The sequence below is a fragment of the Anser anser genome (genome assembly GCF_964211835.1).
Source record: "Anser anser genome assembly, chromosome: 35".
In the NCBI taxonomy this organism is placed as follows: Eukaryota; Metazoa; Chordata; class Aves; order Anseriformes; family Anatidae; genus Anser; species Anser anser.
In genome coordinates this window covers 127447-153095 of record NC_139756.1, presented here as the reverse complement: position 1 = coordinate 153095, position 25649 = coordinate 127447, and the positions used below count along the sequence as shown (strand labels likewise).

Below are 25649 nucleotides of genomic sequence, written 5' to 3'. Positions count from 1 at the left end.
CAATGGTTAACGCGGCCTCTCTGCTCTGGGGAGGCCAAGCTGGGGCGGCGGCGGGCACAAAGGGGATGCAGGGTGCGGGTCGAGCGCTGTGTCTGGGGAGTTGGTGCCAGCTCAGTTTTCCTATCAGGGAAAAAAAAAATCGTCATTTTGGGGAACTTTTCCTTTTTTTAAAAAAAAAAAAATATAATTTGGATTCCACTTTGCAAAACTGCCCGGCCCCCGCTTGGCATCGGATGAGCCCAGCTTTGCGCTGTGCCAAGAGGGGCTGCTGGCACCAAAAGGTGGGCGCCCCCCCCTGCCATGGCGCCCCCCCCGCCATAGCGCCCCCCTATAAGGACCCCCCCCCCCATAGGGACACCCCCCCTACAAGGAACCCCCCCCAACAAGGGCACCCCCCCGCCGCGCCCCATCCCGGGGGTCCCCTGCCTCCTTCTCGCCCCGGGGGAGCCCCCGGGGTTCAGGGGGCGGCCGGGCCGGGCAGCCCCCGGGGGGGTCCCCACCGTCCCCCCCCCTCTCCCCGCTGCCGGGACGGTGCCGGCGGCGGATTCGTTTGGAAGCCGGGGGAGGGCCGGGGCCATCGAAGCGAGCCGAGCCCGGGCACCGCGACCGCCCCGACGGCGGGAGGACGAGCCGCCGCCTTCCCTGTCGGCGACACGGCTGTCGCGACAGAACCGGCAGCCCTTCGGGGAGCGGTAAAGCGGCGGATTAACGCGCCGGGCTGCGCGGAGCCCCACGACTGCCCTATTCCCACGGAACCCCGACCCCGGCGCCAGCGGGGAGAGCCGCCTCTATCGCGACAGTCGCCGACGGGGCTCCGCGCGCAGCGGGCTCCAGCTCGGGGGGCCCGGCGGGATGGGGCCCCCGACGCGCTCCCGGCTCAGGCGCGCTCCCGGGGGAGGCGGGGGGCGGCGGCGCTCACGGGCACGGGCGCGGACACGAGCGGGGGCTGCGCGCTCTGCCCCGCGCACACTCGCGCCCCGCTCCGCTCCCCGAAAAGCGCCGGTGCCGGTACCGGTGCCGGTGCCGCCGGTGCCCCGGTAGGTGCCGAGCACGAGAGGGGGGAGGAGGGGTCGCGGGGAGCCGGTACCCGGTTGACGGCAACCCCGGGGACGCGCTCCCGGTGCGCCCCGTCCGGGCGCGGAGAACCCACCCAGCACCGGGCACCGGGAACCGGGCACCGGACACCGGGAACCGGGCACCGGGAGCCGGCCCGCGGGTGTGGGGGGGGGTCCCGTCGGGTCTCCTGGACGCGGAGCTGGGGATGGGGGGAGCGACCCCCGCCGCGGCATCCCCGGGACCCGGAGCGGACGGGGAGGCTCCCGGGGATCCCGGGGGCAAGGTCGGGGCTTGCCCTAACGGGACCGGGAGGACCGGGGCGGGTGCGCGTCGCCGCCGCCGGGATTTCGTTGCCGTTCGTTTACCGGGACGCGGAGAACGTCGGGGGTCGACGGGACCCCCCCGGGGCTGGGGGGGGGCTTTGGGCTCGGTCCCCCCCGGCCGGTCCTAACGCTGCTCTCCGCCCGCAGCCGCCGGGATGAAGACGGAGGAGGCTCCGTCCTGCCTGCAGCAGGCGACGCCGGTTCTGGGCTTCGGTGAGTGCCGGGGGCGGCGGGGAACGAGCAGAGCCCGGCCCCAACCCTCCCGTCCCGTCCCGTCCCGTCCTGTCCCCGTCCCCCCCACCCTCCGTCCCTACCGGCTCCGGTCCCGGTGCTCCGGGAACGGGAGCGGCCCCGGGCTCAGCCCGGTTTTGCGGTTTGATGCTTTGGAGGCAGCCCAAGCCCCGGTAAAGCTGCGAAACGTCCCCCTCGTCCCCCTTCCCCTGCGACCCCAAAACAGCTCCGGGGGGCTGGTGCTGTCCTTACGGTGCTCGGTGACTCCAGCGAGGCACCGAGCGTGGGATGGACGGGGACAGCCCCAGCGTCCGACCCTTCCTTGCCTGCCCTGACCCCAAAAAAAAGCCCCTTCGCCTCCTCCGAGCCCCGCTCCCCCCCCATTTCCTCGCTGATTTTACGCACAACCCAACTGCGCACCCGCACCCTGCATGGGGTTTGCCGCTCCCCAACGGAGCGAGGCCGGATCCGGCCACCCCAGCAGGGCCTGGCCGGGGGGGGGGGGCACAATTTAGACCGAGGCACCCGAGGGCTGCCCCCCTGATGCCTTCGCCCCTTCTTGCAGAGCTGCGGCAGGGTGGGTGGAAATTGCTCTTCGTTAGCACAGCGGCTGGGCCAAACTGTTGCATTTCTACGGCCGCTCGTAAAAGGCTGAGGTCTTTGGGGCAGCGAAGGGCAGAACCTCCTCCGCTTTCGGTTCCCGCTGGGGAATGGGGGCAGCCGGCGTTCCCCCGGGCCTTTTCGCATCCCCTCTGCCCCCCGAGCTCGACACCGCTCACGCTGTGCTAAGGGCATCGTTCGCGTTCGTGTCCTTGCACCGAGCGAGGCTCTGGTGGGAATCACAGCCTGGCAGAGCTGCGCTGCTGTCCCTGCCCCTGCATCCCGGCCCTTCCTCCCCCCAGCCTCAATCCCCAGCAGCCTCCTTGCCCACCCCCTCCGCTCCCAAGTTTTCTGCCTCTCCCTTTCACAGCGATCCCCCTTTTGCTATGAAACGGTCCCCGGCTGTTTAAATAGCCGCCCTGGGCTAATCCGGCGTGAAACGATTCCCTGCTTTTTCCCCCCAAATTAAAGAGGAGTTTGGGGTCGTCGGCCACAGACCGTAACCTGCTGGAGGTTTGGTCCCTTGGGATGCAAGAAGGGTGAAAATGTTTGACCGCAGGAGTTGCTAGCGGAGGAAAAAAGGGGGAACTGGATGGAGGTGGGATGAGCACCCACGGTCCCACCGTGCCGGTGCTGCGCCATCACAGCCCTCCTCGTGGCCCCGGTGCCGGTGTGCTGCTGCTCCGGCACGGCACACCTTCATTTGTCACCTTCCTGAGCTCAAATCCCCATTTCCACTCCCGAGCTGCTTGCAGGGGCTGCAGCGAGGACAGATCCGTGCCTCTGCCCTTGAGGAGCGAGTTTTGGGCTTGCTGCAGCACCGAGAGCCCCGACACCGGCTCTGGCCCCAGCCGTTCAGGGTGGCTGCAAGAAGCGTAAGCTTTCAGGGTCTGTCCCCCTCCCACGGGAGCTGCTGTCCCATTTCCAAGCCCCAGCACTCGATTAAGAGGCTGTGCTGAGCCCGGGAGCCGCGAGGGGCTTGGGCAAGCAGCCGAAGTCAGCTGGGATGGGATGCCGATGGTGCAGGACCCCATGAAACGTGGCAGAAGCTGCTGCTGCCCAACACACCCCCGTTTTTGGAGGTGCTTGTGGGTGTAGCGAACCCGAATTACTCAAATTTACTCCCTGCCGACATTTCCTCCTGCCTTGGTGTAATGGCAGCAGTGCCCAAAACGCAAAGAGGATCACCTGCCTTTACCCAAATTTCCCAGAGCCACCCTCGCCTTTGCTGCGGTTTCAGATGATTTCAGGACGTTGTGGCTTCTCCGTCTCTGGCTGCAGCTAAACCTGGGCAGAGCGAGCGCTCAGAAAGCTTCCTGCGTGCAGACACTTTCTGCCCACCCGCATTTTGTCCCTGCAGCAGCCCTGCCTGCTCCGTGCCCCCTCTGCGCCCGGGGCACACAATTCGAAAAGCTGGAAAAGCTGGAAAGCCAGCTGCCGAGGGGCTGGGTCAGGGCTCCTCCGTGTGTCCCAGCCCGGTTTTGGTGCAAATCTCTCTTTGGGCAGAGGCCAGCACAACCCCTCTCCACTCCTCGCCCCGGAGCAGTGACCTGCGTCTGGTCCTGCTGCTCGCCAAGGGCTCGAGCCCTCCGAGCCCCCCGCTCCTCCGAGACCTTGCTTCCCCTCGGCAGCTTCGTCCCCGTGAAGCCACCGTATCCCCCCCAGCCCCGCTGGGGCAGGTGTTCCCAGGCTGGGGAGGGAGAGGACGGTGATAAGCGCTCGTAAAAGCCAAGGAGCTTGGCACCGCGGAGGCTGTGCGCATCGGAGGGGGCGTCTCTGCCTGGCTCAGCCTGCAGCCCAGATCCAGCGCGGCAGATAGCGCATTTATTGCTCACTCCTCTACCTTGAAGCTATCATGACGAAGCCTTTGAAGAGCAGCCATAGATTTGCATGTTGATAAAGCTGAGGGGAAAAAAAAAAATTCCCAAATCTCTGCAGCCTTTCCTCTTTTAAACAGCTTAGCACCGAGCGTGGGGCGAAAGTGGGCAAAATTCACCCCCGGGGCCGTGCCCTGGCCTGGGTCAAGGTTTGCAGCCCCGCCACCTCCTGCGTGGATCTGCTCCACGTTGGCTCCCCGGTTCCCATTGTGCGTGTTCCCCACGTCCAGCTCGTGCGACGCCGGGAGCGCGATTCCCCTGGAAGTCACCGCACAGAAACCCTTTCCTCTGCTTTCGCAGGAGCGCCTTTGCTGCTGCTTTCGCATGGGCCAACTTCTGCCTTCATTTTCAAGGCTGAGCTCCGTGCCGAGCCTCCCTTCTCGCCCTCCTGTGCGTGCTCAGCCGCTGACACCAACACCACGTGGTGCTTTTTTTTTTTTAAAAAAAAAACAACAAAAAACCCACCCAAACCAGTAGATAATCGTGCAAGCAAACGGTTGTGCGAGGCTAAGCGTCACCCCCTCCCAAAAGGCAGACACCCCCGCACGGAACATGCGTCCCGGGGCAGAGCCCAGCTCCTTCTCACGCCGCCTTCTCCCCGCCGCCCAGGTTCCGACCCCAAGATGCGGGAGGTGTGCGCCGGCTGCGACACCCCCATCTCCGACCGCTTCCTCCTGCGCGTCAACGAGCGCTCCTGGCATGAAGGCTGCGTGAAATGCGCCGTCTGCCTGCAGCCCCTCTCCGGCACCTGCTACTGCCGCAACCGGCAGCTCTACTGCAAGCACGACTACGAGAAGTAAGTGATTTTTTATTTTTTTTTTTTGGCCGGGCTCGGCGCTGACCGTCTCCATCCCAGGCAGGGAGGGAGCTGGTGCAAAGTGGGGTCCTGGAAGCGTGGCCACTGGTGGCGCGCAGGGCGGCGAGCAGCAGGTGAGGCGAGCAGGGGCACGGAGGCGTGCTGTCTCGATTTTCCGCCACGACGTTGGGATCGAACGCTCTCCTGGGCTGCTGGGATGGAAGGAGGGAGGCTGAGCCTTAGGGACACGTGGTCCCGGGTGGATGCTTTGTGTCCCGGTGATGGGGCAGGAGCCGGACCCCGCTCCTCGGTGCGGAGGAGCCCGTCCCAAAGGATGCGCCCTGGAGCTGTGCCGGTTTTCTTGCTGTTGCTCGGCTCTGCTCGTGGTGGCAGCCCTGGCCCTGCAGCAGGGCGGCCACCACCAAGTTCTCCTTCGGAACAACTTGCCAGGGCTTCCAAGAGTAGAAGGGCTTCTGCCTTTCTCTGCTTGTTTCGTTCTAATGGTGTGGATCAAATGAGGTGTTAAAGTGCGAATCTGGAGGTGCAGCATGGAAAAAGGCACCCAGACATTAACCCGTGGCAGGATCAGCTTCCCTCTACTGCTGGGCTCTGCCTTGTGTGTTGGATAAAACACAGCCAGTGCTGCGCGTGGGGTTATTTGGAAAAAAAATGTGGGTTTTAGATTGATTTCGTCAGCAGGGGCAAAAGCTAGAGTGGGATGGTGGAGGTCGTGCTTTGTCATGAGAGTGTGGAAGCAGAAATGAGAGAAACGGGGCCACGGGCAGGGTGGCATCTCTGCAGTTAGCGAGTCAGGGCGTCCGTCTTGCGCATATTTCCAAGAAAAACGTGTTTATCCCCAGCTCAGCCTGGTCTGCAAAACTCAAAGATACGACCACGGGCGTAATTTTTGGGGTGTCTGGTGTTGGCCAGGGAGGTGGGGGAGACGCAGCGGTGGCAGGCCGCACGGACACCCCAGGGTATTGCTGGGTTGCTGGAGTTTGGCAGCATCCTCTAAAGGCTTTTCTGACCGGCCCGATCTTATCTCCTCCGTGCTTCATCAGAGAGCGCAGCCTCCTCCCCGCCCGTGACGCAGGCGCTTGGCAGCGATGGGGATGGCAATAAAAACACCAGGGCTTGCCCGCTTCCCCGGGGTGGCTGGGAGGGCCAGGCAGGCACGAGGAGGCTTCTCCCTCACCCTTCAGCCACAAAGGGTGGGCACCAAGGGCTGCTTGGGTCCGAGCGGGCTGGGCTTCTGCCAGGTCTCTGCTTTGGCCAGGAGGAGCCGGTGGCTGGAGGGGATTTGGTGGCCGCGGTTGCGTGTAATCAGACACAAACGTGTTGGCAAAACCCATCTGCGCAGAGCCCCTCATCCCTCCGAGGAGCTGGGTGCCTGATTTGTGATGGGATTTCCATGGGGTATTGTGGAAACCCCAGCCTCCACGCTGCTTTTGGCCAGAAAAATGCGTCCTCAGGACAGCATGGCCGTGCCATTTCCCCTCGCCCTGCGCTGAATTTGACCACGCCGCCGCTGCTCGGTGCTGGACCCGGTCTGCTCCGTCTCGCTGCAGCGCTTGAAGGACCTCAGCCTGATTTGCAAAGACGCCTTTAGGGTCTACAAGTACTGAAAGTCGGTCCTCTGGGCGCTTCCGACGGCGTCCGCTCAGCACCTTTGCGCTCCCAGCATGGGAATTTCCAGGGAGGCAAACTCTCAGTCCTGCTGTTTGGAAATCCGCTCCCCCCAGAGTCCGCATTCTTGGCCTTGACTCTCCAAAAGTTCCCGGGCTTGGCCAGCGATTAATCCCAGGCTGCAGGACCCAGCGTCGCCCCGGGGCCGCGGCGCAGGCCGTGGCTGCAGCAGGGTGACCTGGAGGGGAGACCCATCTGGCATTTATTCCCCCCTCATGCGAGCTGCGCAATAAGAGGAAAATGCTTTAATGGCGAGATAAGCCAGCAGCTGCAGCTGAACGTGGGGGAAGGAACGGGCTGTTGATCTAGAGATGAAATGTTAAGCCCGAAGATGGATGTTGTTCTGCAGTCCCTATCATATAAAACCACAATCTGAAGGCTTTTGGGAAGCTTTCCTCTTCCCCTCTCGCCTGGGGCCCCGCCAGCTCTCCTGCGCTTTGCTCAGGCACCTGCCCTGTAAATCCCGCTCCGGGCAGCTCGCGTAAATGCTATCAAACAGCAATGGCTCGGGACGGGCCGGGGGGGGAGGAAGGAAAATACTCATGAAGGATGATAGAGTGGCTGCAACGGCCCCGTCCCGGGCGCCTTGTTTACTTTGAAGTTTGTTTTGTGGAATGACAGGCAACGCGGGGGCTGCCGGGGAGCTGTCGGGAGGGATCTGAACCGCGGCCGCGCGCTGGCAGCCGTCCCCCTCTCCTCCGCGCTCTCCTCTTGCCCATGTGGAGATGATTTCGCTCGTCCTCGCTGGAGATACGGGGTGAACTCGGCTCGAACCTGGCTCGCCGGCTCCCCATCGCCGCGCTGCCGCCACGTGATCGAGCGCGGGCTCCGTGTGCCCTTGTGCTCCCCATCTTTGCGTGAATCCCCGCGGCTCCTCCGGCTGGATGCTAAGGGATGAGGAGGGGGCCAGCGGCACAACCCGTCCGTCGGCCCCCCACGGGTGCCTTTGGGTTGTTAGCATCCCGGCCGGGCATCACGCAGAGCCCAAGATGACCTCGAGCCCACCCTAAGCAGCCCCTTCCCCACCTATTGCTGCGCTCGGAGATCATATCCACAGCCAAAAGGGTGGTGTTTTTTTTTCTGAAAGCTCCCCCAAGGAGCACCCGAGCGGGGCACGGGCAGCCCCGCTGGGTCAGATCCTGAACCAAGAGCAGCAGTGGCTCGCTTCGCCTTTTGAAGCCTCAGGCACCCCTGAGCAGCGGGGTAGGGATGGCCAGAGGCAGGGAGCCTTGCAAAAACGGTCTGAGAGCAGCAGGCTGGGCGCACACCCCCAAAATAGTGATGTAGGCGCACTGCGGGGACACCCGGCATCGTCCTGCTGTGTCCCGTAGCGCAGGGTGGCACCCAGCACCGATACTGGCATCCAGCGCCGACCTGGTTTTGGCCAATTTTCTGGATGGAGCAGGTTGGGAGAAGTCCAGCAGCCAGGGTGGGAGGTGAGAAATGGGAGACGGGGAGGCAAAGGTGGCAGCGAGCTGCCTTGTTCCATCGGGGGGGGGGGACACCCAGGCTGCAAATCCAGGCTGGCATGCGGAGGGGGGGCAGAGGGGATCCAGAGGCAGCTCTGCTGAGCGGGCTGGGTCATGCTTAAAACCCTGCGGGAGGGCTCCCCCCCAGGCATGGATCCCCTGGGGAGGAGACGCCGGGACAGGGCTTTGAGAGCAGAATGAGCCCAGGCGCTGTCTGCAAACCGCACACATTCCAGGCGCGGGAGTCAGGCCCTAAAAATGATGAAATTGGTGTTGAAAGCAGAAGGATTTGGGATTTTTTTTTTTAATTTTTTTTATTTTTTTTGGCTTTTGAGCATAAAAACTTTGCCGTGTTTGGGACGTTTGGTTACAGCCAGCTCAGAAATTATCAGCGCGCTTCCTAGGCCCGAGGAATTTCAAAAATGATGCTTGAGATGCGCCTGAAATGCCAGAACCTGACGAGCGGGGACTCAAGGACGAAACGTGATGGATTGCAAGAGCTGCTGACAGGCGCTGCTCTCGGGAAAGGGCTTCTGGCTGCCCCCTGCTTGGCCCAGCTCTGCTTTGCGGAGCGTTGAAGCTCCCAAAGGTGCCGATTTTCCCCCAAAGGCTGCGGGCAGGGACGCCAGCCCCGCTCGGCCACATCCAGCTTCTCCATCCGCGGAGCGCCGGGGTCCCCCCGTGTCTCCCCCTGTCCCCCGCCGCCCGTGGGGCAGGTAACGAGAAGTGACAGCGCTCCGAGAAGCGAGCAAATAAACGAGATAATGAGCACCGCGACAAGGCATTGATGAATGGGGGCCGCCCGCCCAGCGAGCGGACCCTGCGGGTGCCTCTGCGAGGACAACAGGAGATGGAGGAGGAGGAAAGGGAACGTCCCGCAGCTCCTTCCAGCCCCCCTGGGCAGGGAGCGAGGATGGTGCGAGGCGCACCTGATGTTTCAAGCCCCCTTTCTGCTCCCAAGCAGCCTGTGCTGGTCGCAGATGGTTGCCACTGTCCCCATTGCGCCAGTGCTTGGGGTCTGCAGCAAGAGTGGAGCTGGGATGGAAGGAGCTGGGATGGAAGGAGCTGGGATGGAAGGAGCTGGGATGGAAGGAGATGGCAAGGAAGGAGATGGGATGGAAGGAGATGGGAAGGAGCTGGGAAGAAGCTGGGAAGGAAGGAGCTGGGAAGCAAGAAGCTGGGAAGGAAGGAGCTGGGATGGAAGGAGCTGGGATGGAAGGAGCTGGGATGGAAGGAGATGGGAAGGAAGGAGCTGGGATGGAAGGAGATGGGATGGAAGGAGATGGGAAGGAAGGAGCTGGGATGGAAGGAGATGGGATGGAAGGAGATGGGAAGGAAGGAGCTGGGATGGAAGGAGATGGGATGGAAGGAGATGGGAAGGAAGGAGCTGGGATGGAAGGAGCTGGGAAGGAAGGAGATGGGATGGAAGGAGCTGGGATGGAAGGAGATGGGATGGAAGGAGATGGGAAGGAAGGAGCTGGGATGGAAGGAGATGGGATGGAAGGAGATGGGAAGGAGCTGGGAAGAAACTGGGATGGAAGGAGCTGGGAAGGAAGGAGCTGGGATGGAAGGAGCTGGGAAGGAGCTGGGAAGGAGCTGGACACACAATTTGCAGCCTTACGTCCATGGTTTATGTGGAGCAAAGCAGCTCCCCAAAGCTTAGGGCACGGCCAAACCATGGGCTCACCGCGATCCTTTCCCCGTCCCAAGCCTTCCCTCTTTCCTCGTCGGGTGGGTGGCTGAGCCCCGTCTCCCACCGAGAGCATCATGATTAATGACGTTAATTACACAAAGCTATTCCTACCCCAGTTCTCACTGTTCCTCGCCTTGGTTTGTTCACAGGGCCCAGGAAATTAAACACTAACTCTATAATCACCGCAAAATGAAAGAAATATGCAGATGTGCCTTGAGCATGATTAAGAAACCAGCCACCACGTGCTGTCTGTTCCCCATCGCTGTTGGATTGTTTTTCTAATGGGGGAATACATAGGGGAGGAAGAGCTTTTTTTTTTTTTTTTTTCTTGTGCCACACATTATTTTTCTAGTTTAATTAAATGTAATTTACTCTGATAGATTTCTCTCTCTTTTGGCCTGTATTTTCCTTCCTTGCTTTGCGTCCCATGGCTTTGAGCCTCCCTTAGACCCACGTCACCAAATTCCACGCCATGAGTGGGCACAGCTTTCTTACCCACCAGCTGACCGTGGTCCGATAGCAGCTAGGCCTGCCTCTAAAATGGTTTGCTTTCTTTTGTGCCTGATGAGGAGAAGGAAAATATGAACCCCAAAGGAGTTGGAAATCAAAGTAAACTACCACAGGTCAAGGTAACAGCCCCCTGCAGCAGAGAACACAGATGTAAATTAACAATCAAGTGCTTGCCAATGCTTTGGATACTTGGTGCTTCGAGGATTAGTGATTTCTCCGGGATTAGTGCTTGCAGAAGTGGTGGAGAGAGTGGCAAGGGGATCGGTGGCGGCTTAGGGAGGACGCGCGAGCAGGTGAAAGGTTTGCACCAAGGTGCAGAGCCCACGGCTGGTGAGATTGCAAGGGCTGAAGGGGAGGTGGTTTACGGAAAGGTCGCTTGTGGTTAGCCCTGAAGTGCTCGGGCAGTTGGACTCGGTGGTTTTTGTAGGTCCCTTCAACTGAAATATTCCCTTCCCTTCCCTTCCCTTCCCTTCCCTTCCCTTCCCTTCCCTTCCCTTCCCTTCCCTTCCCTTCCCTTCCCTTCCCTTCCCTTCCCTTCCCTTCCCTTCCCTTCCCTTCCCTTCCCTTCCCTTCCCTTCCCTTCCCTTCCCTTCCCTTCCCTTCCCTTCCCTTCCCTTCCCTTCCCTTCCCTTCCCTTCCCTTCCCTTCCCTTCCCTCTGCTGCTGTCCCCGTATTTCCACAGTTCTCTCACTTCCAAGCCTGGCTAGCACTGGAAGGGCAGCGCTTGCAATCCTTCATCCCATTTCTTCATCCTCTCTTTCCTTCCTCGAGGAGTCCACGTGGAAGCAGGCGATGGGGGCAGCGGGGAGCCCCCCACCCATCCTGCTCATGACAGGTCCCCACCTCCCCCGGCTGCCCCCTCGTCTAAAATGCCGAGCCAGGCATCGCCGTCACAAACTCCTCACGGGTGTTTTAGCAGATTTTTATTTTTTATTTTTTAGCAGTATTTTCCTGCGTTCTGCTTTCCAGCCCTGCGTCCCTCTCGCTGCTTCTGCCCACGGGTCGTCTTGGGGTCCGGGGAGCTCCGCGCCTCCCGTAGGGCCAGCACGGCGCTGGGAATGTGGCCCCTTCTTTCCTCGTGGCCCCTTCTTTCCTCGTGGCCCCTTCTTTCCTCGTGGCTCTTTCTTTCCTTGTGGCCCCTTCTTTCCTCGTGGCCCTTTCTTTCCTTGTGGCCCTTTCTTTCCTCGTGGCCCCTTCTTTCCTCGTGGCCCCTTCTTTCCCCGTGGCCCCTTCTTTCCTCGTGGCTCTTTCTTTCCTTGTGGCCCCTTCTTTCCTCGTGGCCCTTTCTTTCCTTGTGGCCCTTTCTTTCCTCGTGGCCCCTTCTTTCCTCGTGGCCCCTTCTTTCCCCGTGGCCCCTTCTTTCCCCGTGGCCCCTTCTTTCCTCGTGGCCCCTTCTTTCCTCGTGGCCCCTTCTTTCCCCGTGGCCCCTTCTTTCCCCGTGGCCCCTTCTTTCCTCGTGGCCCTTTCTTTCCTTGTGGCCCTTTCTTTCCTCGTGGCCCCTTCTTTCCTCGTGGCCCCTTCTTTCCTCGTGGCCCCTTCTTTCCTCGTGGCCCTTTCTTTCCTTGTGGCCCTTTCTTTCCCCGTGGCCCCTTCTTTCCTCGTGGCCCCTTCTTTCCTCGTGGCCCCTTCTTTCCTCGCGGCTGCCCAAAGCGAATTACAACCCGGAGCCATCGAGTGCTTCCTCCTTCCTTTCCCCCGCCCCCTTAATGCAATTAGGCTTCCATGTGGCTAATTGCAGCTTACCCTAACTATCTCGGCGGCACCTCTGCACCCCCGCCTGGTCCCCCATCGTCGGGATCGCGCTGGTGCAGCCGCGGTCAGCCCTGCAGAAGCCCCGTCCCGAGCCTCTTTCCCGATTCCTGTAAAATCAACGCACAGCTTTTAACCTCTTCTTACTTTTTTTTCCTCGCCACTTTGAACTTCCCTTCACTTCCCTCCTGGCCCCGTGTCACGGGCTGGGGGAAATCTCCCTCCGGTGTTTCTCGAGCTAAAGGCTGGGTTCCTGTTAGGGGACAGCTTTCACTGTTTTTAAAGAAAATCTCTTTTAGACGCCTGATACGATTTGCAGTGTGTTTAACTCACATCTGCTGCTTAAGGGCATCCCCACAGAGGGGCTCGGAAGCTGACGGCGCTGGCTTGGGGTGCTCGCTGTCACGGACCGCTCATGAAGGCAATTTTCCTTCGAAAATCTTTCCTAAGGTGGCTGCTAGCAGACGCGCGCCTTCTCCGTTCTCCGTCCTTAACACAGCGCTGAAATATTTTGGGGCCGTGGTCACGCCGGGCGGGCATTTACATCATTTCCAGTCCTGTTTTAAAGGACTTTAAGGGGGGGGGTTGATCCCTTTGCTGCGGGGATCTCCGTTCCTCCTGACCCGCACAGGGAACCGCAGCACAGGGAGCTTGCGGGACGTGCAAAAACCCCGGCAGGGCACGGTCACATCCGAGCGCCCTCGATGGCACCGGAGGCGTTTTGCTGGAGGCGGTGCGGCGAAGCTCGGTGTCACCCACGGTGGCCCGGCCAGGGACGCGCGTCCCGGTGCTGCCGCTGGCTGCCGGGCCTCCCCCCGGTGCTGCCGCACGTCCCCTTCCTCGCTTAAAACAGAGGGGAGAGGGAGAGAGCCCGGAGTTTAATTTAAATCACATCTCCCCAGCTTGTTCTTTTCTCAATCAATATTGCTTTTTACATCATATCTAATCTCTTCTTCTTTTTTTTTTCTTCTTTTTTTTTTTTTCCTCCCCTCTTCCCCCTCCGAAGTAAAATTTAATTAAATAATTCTAATGAATGTTTAATGATGTTCTTTTGTCATTATTAAATCTGTAATAAAAGTGTCGGCAGCCCTTCTGCCTCCCCTCCCCGGCTTCCACCCCCCCGTTAATGCCCCCCCCCTCCCCTCCCCGGCACACACCGTCCTGCTGTCTCCCCCCACCCTTGCCAGCCCCCCTCGCGCTGTGACAACGCTCGCATTCAGACCTGCAAACAGGAAATGAGAAAAGGAGAAACAGGATATTGAGCCGGGATACTATCGGGGTGGGTAATATCACCCCTAGCTACTAGCGCAGGAGCCCTTCTCCTGCCGGGCATACTAATGGAGCTGCCCGCCGGCCCCGCAATAAGGCAGGACGAAATCAATAGGAATTGATAACTCCGGCGTCGAGCCCGCGTAGCCGGGGCGAGCTCTCGGGTCGTGTCTCGTCGGCTGGAGAGGGGGGAGCGGGAGAGGAGCCTCGTCGAGGGGGTGCCTCGCCATGCAGGGCTTGGCACCACCCGTCGGAGGCGCGGCGCCCATTTTTTCGGAGCTCCTTCAGAGCTCGGTGGGAAGCTGGGTATGAACGTCAAGCTTTACGCTTGGAAGAGGAGCTGATTTCCTAAGGGAGTGGAAAACACCCTTCCCGGGCATGCAGGCAGGGGGCTGGGCTCACCTCTTCTGTGCCGCAGCAGCATCGGGCTCTGCTCTGTTCTTTAGGCAGCTGGCAGAGCATCACCGAGTGATAAAAATACGCAGCGAGTGATAAAAATATGCACCAAGTGATAAAAATATGCACCAAGTGATAAAAATATGCACCAAGTGCAGGGCCCCACCAGAGCTTCCGAGCTGCAGCAGCGGCTTTAAAGGAGCTACGGGAAAATAAAGGCTGCGCCCGAGCTCTGGGCGTCCGGCAGCCCACTCTGCCTGCCCCTGGTCAGCCCAAGATGTGACCCCCACGATCTGCATTAAAAAAAAAAAAAAAGCATTAAAGCGTGCTCCAGAGGACACAAAAGCAAAGCTGCAGCCTGGTGCCGGCGCAGCCTGGGTGTGCAGAGATTCAGCGGCTGCATCGCACCTTCCCGCAGCTCTGAGATGGCCTGGTGTGGGATCCAAGCTGGGAAGGAACCTTTTTGCCGCAGCATGGCAGAGGTGAGGGCGATCACAGAAGCTCGAGAGAGGCCAAATTCCCCGCACGCATCACCCAGAGCATCCCCAGCTTCGCAGGGCGCTCGCGGGGCAGCTTGGGTGCCCGGCAGGGCGTTAGGGGCAGGAGGCAGCAGCTCCAGGCACCGTCCCGCTGCCGTCCCTCTCTCCTGGACCCGTTTTCAAGGTGCGGTCCTACCCTGCTCCTCTCACCATGGGGTGCCTGCATGGGGATGGGTTTTGCAGGCAAACCTCAATTTGGGGGACCAGTTTTCCTTGCCATCGAGCTGTGCCCGTGGGGAGCACCCGTGGGGTGCGGAGGGAGGTTTTCCTTCGCCTTTCCCACCGCCTTCCCCTGCCACCTCCCCTTCACCTGGCAGAGCCACCGCAACGCAACCCTCCCCGGCGGTCCTCGGAGTTGGGGGGGGGGGTGGGGGGGTGAAAAATAATAAAAGAAGAAACACGCATTTTTTGTTAGCATTCAGCAGTGATATGACAGGCGCCCTATGAATTCTGGGAGATTTTAATAAAGAAGACAGGCCTGTGAAATTTAATAAAAGAGTTCATCAGATTATATGGTGATGGCTCGGTGCCACCGTGCTGGCAGTAATATCCTCGCAGTGGGGGGGTTAACCCCTTGAGGGACAGAGCAGCAGCACAGTATTAAATCTTTCAGTAGCATTTCACTCGTGTCACTTTAATATTTATGAATCTCTCCGGCTTTGGGAACCTCTTTGGTGTTGTTTTGCTTTTTTGTTTTGTTTTGTTTTGTTTTGCTTCTGGTTCGGATCTTTTTCCAGCGTCGGTTTCCATCTCTGACACGAACAGAACCGAGCCCCGGGAGCAGGGCTCCTAACACCTCTTGGCTCCTGGATGGGTGCTGGGTGCACTCACGGGGTCGGGACAAGCCGGACCACACTCGTGAGATGCTGAGGTTTGGTTGCTTTTCATAACCAACATCCCCAAATCCTTCTGTTCTCCACGGCCGTGGTGTTGCCCTCATCCTTCCAAGTTGTGTTCCCAGCGATGGACGGCGAGGGTCAGGTTTGAGCGCGCCTTGCACAATTCTGTGCACAAAGTGCCCTTCTGGGGGTAAATCTACCCACCTAGCCCACAAAGAGCTTTGGAGGGAGCCGAGAGCACCTTGTTGTCCCCCAGTTTCCTCCCTTTCTCTGACCCAAATGTTGCTGCAAGAAGCCAGAGATTCAGCACGAGGAAATTTTTCCCCGCCGTGCCCCGGTGCCGCTCTGCACGGCCGAGCCAGGGGACGTGGCTGGTGCAGGAGGGAATGAAAGAGCATATTGTGCTGTCATTGCCTCCTTGTTTCCCCTGTGTGTCCCTGTCCCCGTCACGCCCCTAGCCCCCAGCCCCAGCCCGAAATCTGGCCGGCGGCTTTGCAAGCTCCACTTCAATATTTCAGCCAGCTACAATGGATTTTGCAGCTCAGTGTTAAGTAAACAGACCTTGCTTAAGCCTGGACTGCTTCATTTTGACTAAACCCTAACTAAATAAGCTAGTTTCATGAAGCACAGGCCTCCCAGCTTATTCCTTGCTTCATTAACACCTTTTAATCCCATCGATGCAATCGTATGCGCTCCAAATTACCCTTCCCAGGCCTGGGTCAGCATCCCCTGCGCTGCTGCTGCAGGTCAGAGGCTCTCATCCTGAACTGCAACGGGGATGCTCAGCGAGGATTAACAGACAGCCAGGCACTGGGGTGGTTTGCCAGGACTGGAATCTGATAAACGCAGTCCATGAAATGTCTGAAAAGAGGTGGGAAGACCTCAGAGCAGTCTGCAGCTCCTTTGGCACTATGCAGGGGTGGACGCAGAGGATGCTTTGCTGTGATGCCCCTTGCCTGGGCTCAACGCCTAGAAACTTTACTGAACTTCCAAGGGAAAATGAACAACGTGCTGGTTTCTCCCAGCTGTTTTGCTGGTCTATGTTATTAAAAGAAAAGCAAATTAATGGTAAATGAAGAGTGAGGACACTTGTTTGAAAGTGTCAGCAGAGCAAGGGGATTGAATAGTGGAAAGAAACTGTTTTCCATAGCGCGTAACTCCTCGATACATGATGCTGAGCAAGACTTCAGCTTCAAAAAGGTGCTGGGCATTGCTCGAGTGCCCAGGCATATAAGGAGCCGTAGAGCAACAGTGCTGGGACTTCCAGACTGCAAATCAGTGTGCTGCTGCGTGTGCTCCTGCAGGCAGCGTTTGGGGTTTTCTGCAGCTGCGCCAGCCGCGCAGCCCTGCTGCTGGTCTCCGAGAGCTCCCTGCAGACACAGCGTGGGCAGCCGGTGAATTTGGCCTCCGGCAGCAAAGCTCCTAAGATGTGCCGTATCTCCGTCCTTGTTGGGTGACAGACACGCTGCCTCCGAGCCATAAAGCAGTACAGATGTGCTTGCCCTACGTCGCGTGGTCGCCGCACGCTGCTCTTCTGCCCACACTGCTCTTCTTGCATCCGGCATCCACCGGCTTCAGGAACTGGCTGCCAAAATCTGTCCCCAGAGCCCCAAGCCCCTCTCATGATGCTGACCTGTGAGCAGCCATGCAGCTTGCAATCCCCAAAGACATTCAGGCTTAGAAACCCATCCGCCTCCCAGCTCCTGATGGTTTTTCCATCAAGGTGAGCCTTTCCCCAGCGGGAAAATCCAACCCTATCTTTTGCAAAGGTAATTAATCTGAGGCAAGCAGGTAAGGATGTGGGATACGTGTCTGTAGGCATACCGTGAATGCTGTGTGCAGGCACGTGCCTCTGCTTGCTGGATGGTTTCTGAACATCCCCAGGAATAAAAATTCATAGCGTTATCACAGCTCCCGTAAGGAAATCTTATCAGACTCAGCTTCTTGAGGAAACGTGGGTGTTAAGGACACGGGAGTGTGGAGACCCAGCCAAAAAGTGGGGTCAGCAGGGGCCTTTCAGGACAAACAGAGACACACGGGCCGCGAGGCTGACACTGCACAACGGTCCTCCCAGAAAACGGGATGCGGCGGCAGCGAGCTACGAGCCCTCGGAAGGGCTCCTGCTGCTGCTCCCTCTCCGTCAGCTCGCAGACATCCTGCTCGTGTCGCTGCTGCTCCTCAACGCGCTTTTCATTACGAAGCCAGGAACCCGCTTCGGTTTTGGACCATCCCTCGGCGTGGTTTCTCCAGGCAGCCGCTCCCAGACGTCGGGCAGCCGCGTCCGCCGCTCAGCCTCCCCAGCCTCCTCGGAACCCACTGCCAGCCACGGAGATGTGTTTTGTTCCTATGGCAACCTAAACAATATTACCTTGACTTAAACGGATTCAGGCAATATTAAAACCAGCCTCTTTAGGAATTCCTGGTGTTGGAGGGGCTGAGAATTTTAATTTTGTGTAATGCGAGCTGACACCGTGTTTATGAGCTGCTTGCTGAATGTTTTCTTCAATTAGTACAAAGCAGAGTGGATTTGTTTTCGGGGCTTAGCTGGGAGATGGAGTGTGCGAGCCTCGCAGTGCCAAAAGCATTATTGAGTTACGCTGCAGTAACGGCACTTCCCTCACCTGGTAGCTGCACAAAAAAAACCCTTTTCGGGGAAATCTGGCACATGACAAGGTCTTCACATGAGGCTTGCTAACTGCCTGGTCCCGACAGCGGCAGGGGGAATGGGTTTGTTGCCTTGCAGGGGAATGGGTCTCCTTTCCCAGCCCCAACTTCTGTACCTCCATCTCCTTGCTCTGCTCCGCACATCCCACTGCGCCCAGGTTCAAAGCTTTCCTTTATTTGCTGTTTCTGGGCAATTTTCTGGACGTTTTGCCCAAGCAACCAGCAATGTCACCGAGGGTGGAGATATGAAAGGCCCCAGGAGTGCTGGGCACCTAACTGGGTACAAATGATTGAGGAAACACAAGTGTGGATCCATACAGAGAGTTTTCCATCGGCTTCTTCCCAAACGCTCCCCTTCCTTGCTTGGAGACAGGCCAAAATGTTGAAGTAAAACTTTGGTTTGACGGGCCTGTGGTCTTACCGCCTCCCTCTCTGGATTTGGGGCTCTTGGGCTGAGCCTGGGCTCCCTACAGGAGAAAAACCTCTGAAAAATTCATCGGGACCGGGTGGGAGCGTGGGGCCGGCTTGTCTCAAAGTCGAACAGTCTGTCTGGCACAGCAGATTCAGCTACGCAGCAGCACACAAAGAGGCAAGGCAGAGCTTTCTTTGGGGACAGCAGTTCTGAAATTCAGCGCTCACTCCTAAACCGGTCGTTTGCGGGATGAGGGACAGGAACTTTGAAAGACCCGTGTGATTTCCCACAACTGGCATAACAAATTACAAGAAAATAAAGACGTGACAAAGTCTAGCCGCTGGGCGCGGAGTAAAGGCAGATTCAAGTTGGAAATAGGGGCCGAGGACGTGGTCAGCCTCTGGAGCCTCTGCCAGCGACGTGGGCAGGTCCTCCTCCACTTGGAGCCCTCCACCTGCAGCTGGCTGGGTGCCACGGCCCGCGAGCAGGATCCAGGTGGGAACCCCTGGGTGAGAACACAGCAGGAAAGGGCTCTGGCTACACGATCGTTACGCTCCAGCCGGGCTTGAAGTCCAGGAACGTTAATAACCGAACGGTTGGTCGCATGTCACTTGTTCCCGGCCGGTCCCAGAAAGCCACGAGCACGGATTGGCTCTCTTGTTGGGTTGGGTTGGTGGTTTTTTGGGTGTTTTTTTTTTCTTTTCTTTTTTTTTTTTCCTTTTTACTATTTCACTTCTGCTGTAACAGAAGGATGTCGGTGTTAGGAAAGGGACAGGTTTGGACTCAGCCCAGATTTGGGCTGGGCTTGTGCCTGAAACACTCTCCCAGCTTGCTCCTTCCGTAAGACGCTGAGGTTATGGCTAAAAGGCTGCTCTTTACTCCCCACAATTCATCTCAAATTCAGTTATTATTTTTCAAGTGTGAATTAGAGAAAGACAAAGAGGAAAGGGAGAGAGGGAGAGGCAGGGCGAGGAACGTGCGTGCAAACGCACTGACACAAAGGAGAGAGAAATCCCACACCATTCCAGTTGGAATGTCCCAGGCACCGCAGCCGAAAGCCACTGCACAGCGCAAATCCATGGTGGTATTTGGAAGGGATGAGCCCACCCCTGTAAGCCTCTTCATCCTGCTCCACAGAGTTTGCCAGGAGGATTAACCTAGTCTTGTTCTCAATCCCAGTTTATGAGTTCCCTGCTGGTGGGGAAGATCCTGTGTGTTTAAACAACAGCCTAATTAATCCCTATTTTATTACTTTCTCTTGTCAAGTGGCTAAATAGAAGCTGTCAGCCGGCAGCCACCGCCGCTCACATTTGTTTAGATCCCAAATTACTTCATCAGAACCATCTGCTCGGTGCGCGGGGCGCTCGCAGTTGTTTATGCCTCTCTCTGGACACGGAGTGGGGCACAAACACCTCCCGGTGGGACTCCCCGCGCCAGGCTCCGCCAAGCCCTGGGGACTGTCCCGGAGGGGTCTGCAGAGGAAATCTGCCATGAACCTGGCGAAGCCAAGCAGCCAACAGCCCTAGAGAGGAAGAGGGGACACCCAGCTCTGTCCCGATGGGCCAGGCACGTTTGCGTTCCTCCCTGGGGTTACAGGTGGTCAGGAAGCCCCTGAAAAAGACATTTTTTGCTGGATACGAGGCTCCACACATCCACCCGCTTCCTTCCTTGGCTTCCTGAGCCCCTCAGGGATGGAAGGAGTTGGGTGTTTTCACCCTGGAGAAGAGCAGGCTCGGGGGGACCTCATCACAGTGTTCCAGTACTTAAAGGTGGATACGAAGTGGATGATTCTCTCCACGAGGAGCCATGTGGAGAAGACACAGGGCAATGGGTACAAGCTGCACCAGGGCAGGCTTCATCTTAATGCGGGAAGGAAATGGTTTACGGTGAGAGCAATCCCTGGAGGAACCTCCCCAGGGGTGTGGTGGAGTCCCCATCACTGGAGGATTTCAAGGTGCTGTTGGGCAGGGTGCTGGGTAACCTCATCCAGGCTCCCTTTTCCCACCAAAAGCTTGGACCTGGTGAGCTTTTGGGGTCCCTTACAACCTGGGCTATTCTGTGGCTATGTGATTCTGCCCCGGCAGCCCCGCGCAAGTGCCTAACCCCCAGGACCTTCCTTGCAGGCTGTTCCAGACCAAGTGCAGCAGCTGCCTGAAGGCGATCGCCCCGTCCGAGCTCATCATGCGGGTGCTGGAGAATGTCTACCACGTCCACTGCTTCTACTGCTGCGAGTGCGAGCGGCGCCTGCAGCGGGGGGACGAGTTTGTGCTCAAGGAGGGGCAGCTGCTGTGCCGCAGCGACTACGAGAAGGAGAAGGAGATGCTGAGCGCTATCAGCCCCGCGCCCACCGAGTCCGGTGAGGGGCCGGAGCAGTGCCGAGGGCGGGGAGCGGGGCAGGCAGGGTGGGCTTGTGGGGTATGGTGGTATTTGGGAGGGGTGAGCTCATCCCCGTGAGCCTCTTCGTCCTGCTGCCAGTCCCTAATTAACTCCGAGGAAGGCTCCGGAGGAGGAGGAGGAGGTGGGTGGAGGTTGCAGCGCCTTGTCCCCTCGGTGAGGGCAGAGGGGCAGCCCAGGGTGTACCTCGATCTATTTGGTGTGTCTGGAGAGGGTTGGTTGGGCTGATTTGAGACGTTATGGGATGGAAGGTGCGGGGCCAGGCTGGTTCCTCAGCACCACCGCTTATTGACCGTGTTCCCCTGAGCCGCAACTCAGCCCGTGAGCTCTCCTGGCTTCGTTCTGCGCTTCTGGCCCAAATTGCTCCTCGTGAGGAGCAAAACTGAGCGTTTCTCTGCATCCTTGCCCTGGGAGATGGCCTGGAAAGGCCACTCTCTGCTGAGCCACCGCTCCCGACCTTCCGTTGCAGTGAAAAGCGAGGACGAAGACGGCAGCCACTCGCACGGCAAGGGCGGCGAGGAGAGCAAAGACCACAAGCGCTCCAAGCGCCCGCGCACCATCCTCACCACGCAGCAGCGGCGGGCCTTCAAGGCTTCCTTCGAGGTTTCCTCAAAGCCTTGCAGGAAGGTATAACGGGGCCGTTACACGATCGCAGGCTTGGACCCTTTTAAGCGTAATTAATTTCTGATTCAGCTCTCCGCCCCTTCGTTTTGCGGACAGGTGAGGGAGACCCTGGCAGCTGAGACGGGCCTGACCGTGCGGGTGGTGCAGGTCTGGTTCCAGAACCAAAGAGCCAAGGTGAGCAACGGTCCCTGCCCCACAGCTGTGTTCCCAACACGGCTGGGATATCACACACTCATCCAATTCAGAGGAAACACAGGACAGCTTAGGAAAAGAGAAAATGGTCAGAACAGAACAGCTACGTGGGACCAAACCACGGGTGCACCTCGCTGTGCAACAGGGATCTAATAATAGCAAAAGCCTAGAGAGGAATGTAAGAAACCTATAGATGTTTGCAGAGCTTCAATGTTCTCCTTTTTTTTTTTTTAATTATTATTCATTTGCTACTTGCTACTTTTTCCCCCTCACTGTGAGACTGGGAAGACTGGAAGGATTTCCCACTTCTTCCCTCTAGAAGTTGCAGGGAAAACGTTTCCAGCGGTGCAGGATGTACAGGGTGGAAGCAGAACCTGCCTTTGTAGTAAACCAAAGTCCTTTGCTTTTTAAATTGTGCGTGGCATCCCCCGCAAAGATCCTACAGCCTTTCCTGCCAGCCCCGCTGCTCACAGGGCTTGTCTTGGCCGGGCGTAGAGGATGCTGACTGCGGAGGAGTCACCCCGAGCAGCCTGGCAGAGATATACCGTGGCAATGCTCGGTGGCGACGAAAGGCAGGTGGCAGTCATATGCTGCCTCTCCCCCCGCTCAGAGCCGCCTCAAATCTGGGGTCTCGGTCTCCTTGCAGATGAAGAAGATCGCTCGCAGGCAGCAGCAGCAGCAGCAGCAACAGCAGGAGCAAGACCAGCTGGGCAACCCTCGCCTGGGGAGCGGGAGGGGGACCGGCCGCAACAGCAGGCAGAGCAACGATGACAGCGAAGGTGAGGAGCTGGGGGGCACGCCGACAGCGCTGGGGGCTGCAGGCTGGGGCGGGGGGATTGGCTCGAACAGATCGGAGAGGGAACACACACGGGGAGTAGCAGAGAGCAGGCAGGTTGTCGCCGAGTTGGTGCGCAAGTTGTCGGTGACCACAAAGGTGGAATGATGCTGGGTAATGCTCGGCGGGACTCAGGGGTACTCACGATGCGGCGTGCCTGGCCTCTTCTTGGGAAGAGGATCCTTTTTATAACATCGCGTGGATGTTTGTAACCTTGCATCCATGCTGCATGGGTGCCCTGAGCCTCGTGCAGTGCTGACCCCGACTGGGACTGCCGCACACCGCTGCAGCGACGTGAATAACGTTCCTGCACCTGCGCTGCGCGCCCCTTCTCCAACCCGTCCCACTGCTTGTGTCTTTAGACGGTGCAAGCGTTCACGGCCTGGACGGGCTGATGGTTCCCTATCCTCGCATCCCCCAGCAGCAGCTGCTGCCCCTGGATCAGAACGGCTACAGCACAGACTTGTACAGACAAGGGCTCACACCGCCCCAGCTGCCAGGAGACCATCTGCACCCCTACGGTAGGAGAGCGCCGGGGAGCTTGCACCGAAGCCGTGTCCCTGCGCCAAAGCTGCCCAAGCCATGAATCCAACCCTGCCAATGGTCCACGGGACTTGGACGTAGCTCAGAGCCTTTCTCAGAGGAAGTTTGGCGAGGCCACAGCCTCGGGCTGAGCTCTGCTGGAGGCTGGGGAGTGAGCCTGGGGTCTTCTCTCCAACGGGAGACGTTTGGGTGAGGGAGGGAAGAGCCGTGCCCAGTGCCGGTCCCGGTGTGGGGTCCCCTCGTGCTCACAGTGGTTTGTTTTTTTTGCGATGCAGCCACACCCCAGCTCCCCCCGTGGAACGTGCCCGCGCCACGTCCCCACTTATTTCCCTCTCCTTCCTCTTCCAGACTCAGAAGGAGTTTTCCACGACATGGACAGCGACAGCATCAGCCACCTGGGAGACTGCCTGCTGTCCACGGCTGAGGCCAACCTCCTCCAGGCCCGTGTGGGCAATCCCATCGACCGACTCTACTCCATGCAGAGCTCCTACTTCACCTCCTGACCATAGAAAAGCTCCCGGCTCTTCGCGAGGATCTCGGGTGGATGCTGCTCCAAATTCAGAAGTGGGGGTGAGGGAGGAGAAACCAGACTGAGACCGTCGGAGACATTCCTCGAGCACTGCACGGCGGAGGAGGCAGCTGGGTCCGCCACACACACGAGCACTAACCCACAGGGACCTTTCACAGCCTGAAGGACTTTGGATTGCCTCTCTCCTTTTTTTTTGTCTAGCCACGAGTAGATCAATGGTATGATGTTGTTTAGCTGTACCTTTAGCAGTTTGTCCAGTGTTTAAGCTTTTGAGCATTATGTCCTTCAAACAAAGACTGGCCAAGCTAACCAGGGTGGCCCCCCGAAGTAGCAGGTGCCCTTCGCACACAAACTCTGTTTATTTAAGTCCCGGTTGCAGCTGAGCTGCCCGCCGGGCTGTTTTGCCTCATTTCCCAGCCTATGGGACAAGGTTAATTTTCAACATCAAAAGCCAAGGTCCTGAGGCGTCTCCGAGGGATGCCACTGCTGCTTCGGAGATTCTCTTCGTGGCTGTTGATCAGTTGGCACGGTACGGTTTTTTAATGGTTGACATTTCAGAAATGCACGACAGCCTGGCTCCGGAATGAAACGGCTGTGCTCGGGTATCTGCTTCAGGAAACAGCAGTATTCGTGCTCCGTCATGCTCAAGGACGCCAAGAGAAGTGTAACACATCCACAGCGAGCTTTCTATTGCCTTTACGTCTGCCTGTCTTTCTCTAAAGGGGCACTTCTACTCCCTTTATGGGCGGAACAAAGACTGTCTTCTGTTTGTTTCCTTTTTAAAACAGCAGAGTGAAATGGTTTTACTCTAAAAATATTCCTGCTAGAAAGCCCCTTCTCTATAGCAGGATTTCCCACTCTGGCTCCTCTTTCAGGCATCCTAACACCCCGCTTCCTTCCAACAAGTGATGGGAGAAAGAAATCGCGTTGCATTATCTCACTTACCTCCAGCAGGCTACGTCTGGATTGTGCTTTGAGGACAGCCCAGCGGTGACAGCAGGACTCAGCCAAGAGAAAAGCGTGTCTCCGCTGTGGATAGCGAGCAGAAATCCATTTTCTCCCAATTTTTTTCTCGTGAAAGAATCCATTTCTTTCATCACGATGCCCTCCTGCATGAGGCAGGCAAGAGTTACGAGACGCCGACGGGTGCCGATGTGAATATCCACAAAAACTAAAATGGGCAAGAAAGAGAGAGCAGAGACTGGGAGCCTGAATTATTACCAAAGGGAAATCCTTCAGTCTCCTGCCCAGGACCCAAGCCTGGGATTTGGTTCTTTGTATTTGTGAAGGACAGCCAGTATTCCTAGAAAGGTCAGGTTTCCCCAGGAGCACGCCAGCTGAAGGGACAAGGGCCTTCAGAGCTTCAAACTGTCTGTTTGAGCAGTGACTAACTGGCAGGCAGCTCCAGAAGGAAATGACGGCTTCTTTTCACATCTCCATCTCCAGGGTTGTGAGCCTAGAAACGCAACCTGAGAACCTGGCTGGCTGCTGTTTCTGTATGTGGTGTTTTACTTCTACGCCTCCACAGGCTTGCCGGTCTGATTGTAAAAGGTGTGTATCCTCTCAAATAAGAAAAAAAAAAAAAGAAAAAAAAAATGGCTAATTAGTGTTGTCTGTGGTTATGGCGGAAAATACCCAGGAGCTATATAATCCTGGCTTTGGGGATGAAAGGAGATGCAGTCCTGATGCATTTTGCTTCTTATCAGGCATTTTTCACCTTCTCAAGACTACTTATAGAGAACGGACACAAAGATGCTGTGTAACAGAACCGCAGCCCTATAAAGCTCACGCCACCATTGCTTCACCTTTAATAAAGCTGTGTGAATGTGACACGTCCCGTTGTGTTTGCAGCGCCAGATTCTGTAGCTGGACTCTCCTTTGCTCTCACCATCAGCCCGTGTACATAGTTTACAGACACTTTGGCATTTCTTTTCAGGAGGGAAGGGGGAGCCTTTTGCAGAAACAGGCGTTTCTGACGTATGTTCGCCCACAAGGACGAGTTCTAGGCCCAGCTACTGCAGTTGGTTGGCTTCCACCTTTGTTGTGTGGTCATCCGCCCGTAAGAAATGAAACTGAAAAACTCCTGAAGCTGCACGTTTCTTTTTGCACAAAGACGGCCTCAGCTTAGACTAAGTTTTAAGAGAATGTTACGGTGAACTCTGTGCAAATTGGTGTTTCTCCCGGACGCTGGAGCCAGCTTCACCCGCCGAAACCCTCCCTTCTCTTCGTTGTGATCTAGTGCTGTGATGTGCCGATGTTTTTTTTTGCATGTACGTTTGAAAATAAAAAGCAAACCCTAAGTGGAAACCTGAAGCTTGCCTCAGCGCAGTCAGGCAACCTGCATGCACAGGCAGCCCCAGTGAAGGCTGGCCTGGGCTCCTCGGATGGCCCAGCCCTTCCCTTCCCCGGGAGCGAGGTATCCC

The 25649-nt window shown here is 57.9% G+C and overlaps 1 protein-coding gene across 3 annotated transcripts; it reads left to right on the top strand.

Moving 5' to 3' along the window:
• The first annotated feature begins 427 nt into the window (after positions 1 to 427).
• Positions 428 to 25056, top strand: LOC310888433 (LIM homeobox transcription factor 1-alpha-like). 3 transcript variants are annotated; one of them, XM_083815092.1, is made up of 9 exons: positions 428 to 692; positions 1527 to 1592; positions 4697 to 4883; positions 20233 to 20465; positions 20973 to 21130; positions 21224 to 21301; positions 21966 to 22098; positions 22517 to 22675; positions 23046 to 25056. In XM_083815092.1, exons 2-9 carry the CDS (start codon positions 1535 to 1537, stop codon positions 23198 to 23200), a joined length of 1161 nt encoding a protein of 386 aa, XP_083671218.1. In that variant the 5' UTR covers positions 428 to 692; positions 1527 to 1534; the 3' UTR covers positions 23201 to 25056. The 3 variants fall into 3 exon arrangements, with proteins under 3 accessions (XP_083671218.1, XP_083671220.1, XP_083671219.1); XM_083815094.1 differs by lacking the exon at positions 428 to 692 and adding an exon at positions 772 to 1037; XM_083815093.1 differs by lacking the exon at positions 428 to 692 and adding an exon at positions 1268 to 1339.
• Positions 25057 to 25649: the final 593 nt, after the last annotated feature.

Bases quoted from the DNA above. Each gene is read 5' to 3' on its own strand.
- LOC310888433 (XM_083815092.1), top strand. From the start codon at position 1,535: ATGAAGACGGAGGAGGCTCCGTCCTGCCTGCAGCAGGCGACGCCGGTT. The intron at 21,131-21,223 runs GTATAACGGGGC...TTTTGCGGACAG, and splicing joins CCTCAAAGCCTTGCAGGAAG to GTGAGGGAGACCCTGGCAGC. The intron at 22,099-22,516 runs GTGAGGAGCTGG...TTGTGTCTTTAG, and splicing joins GAGCAACGATGACAGCGAAG to ACGGTGCAAGCGTTCACGGC.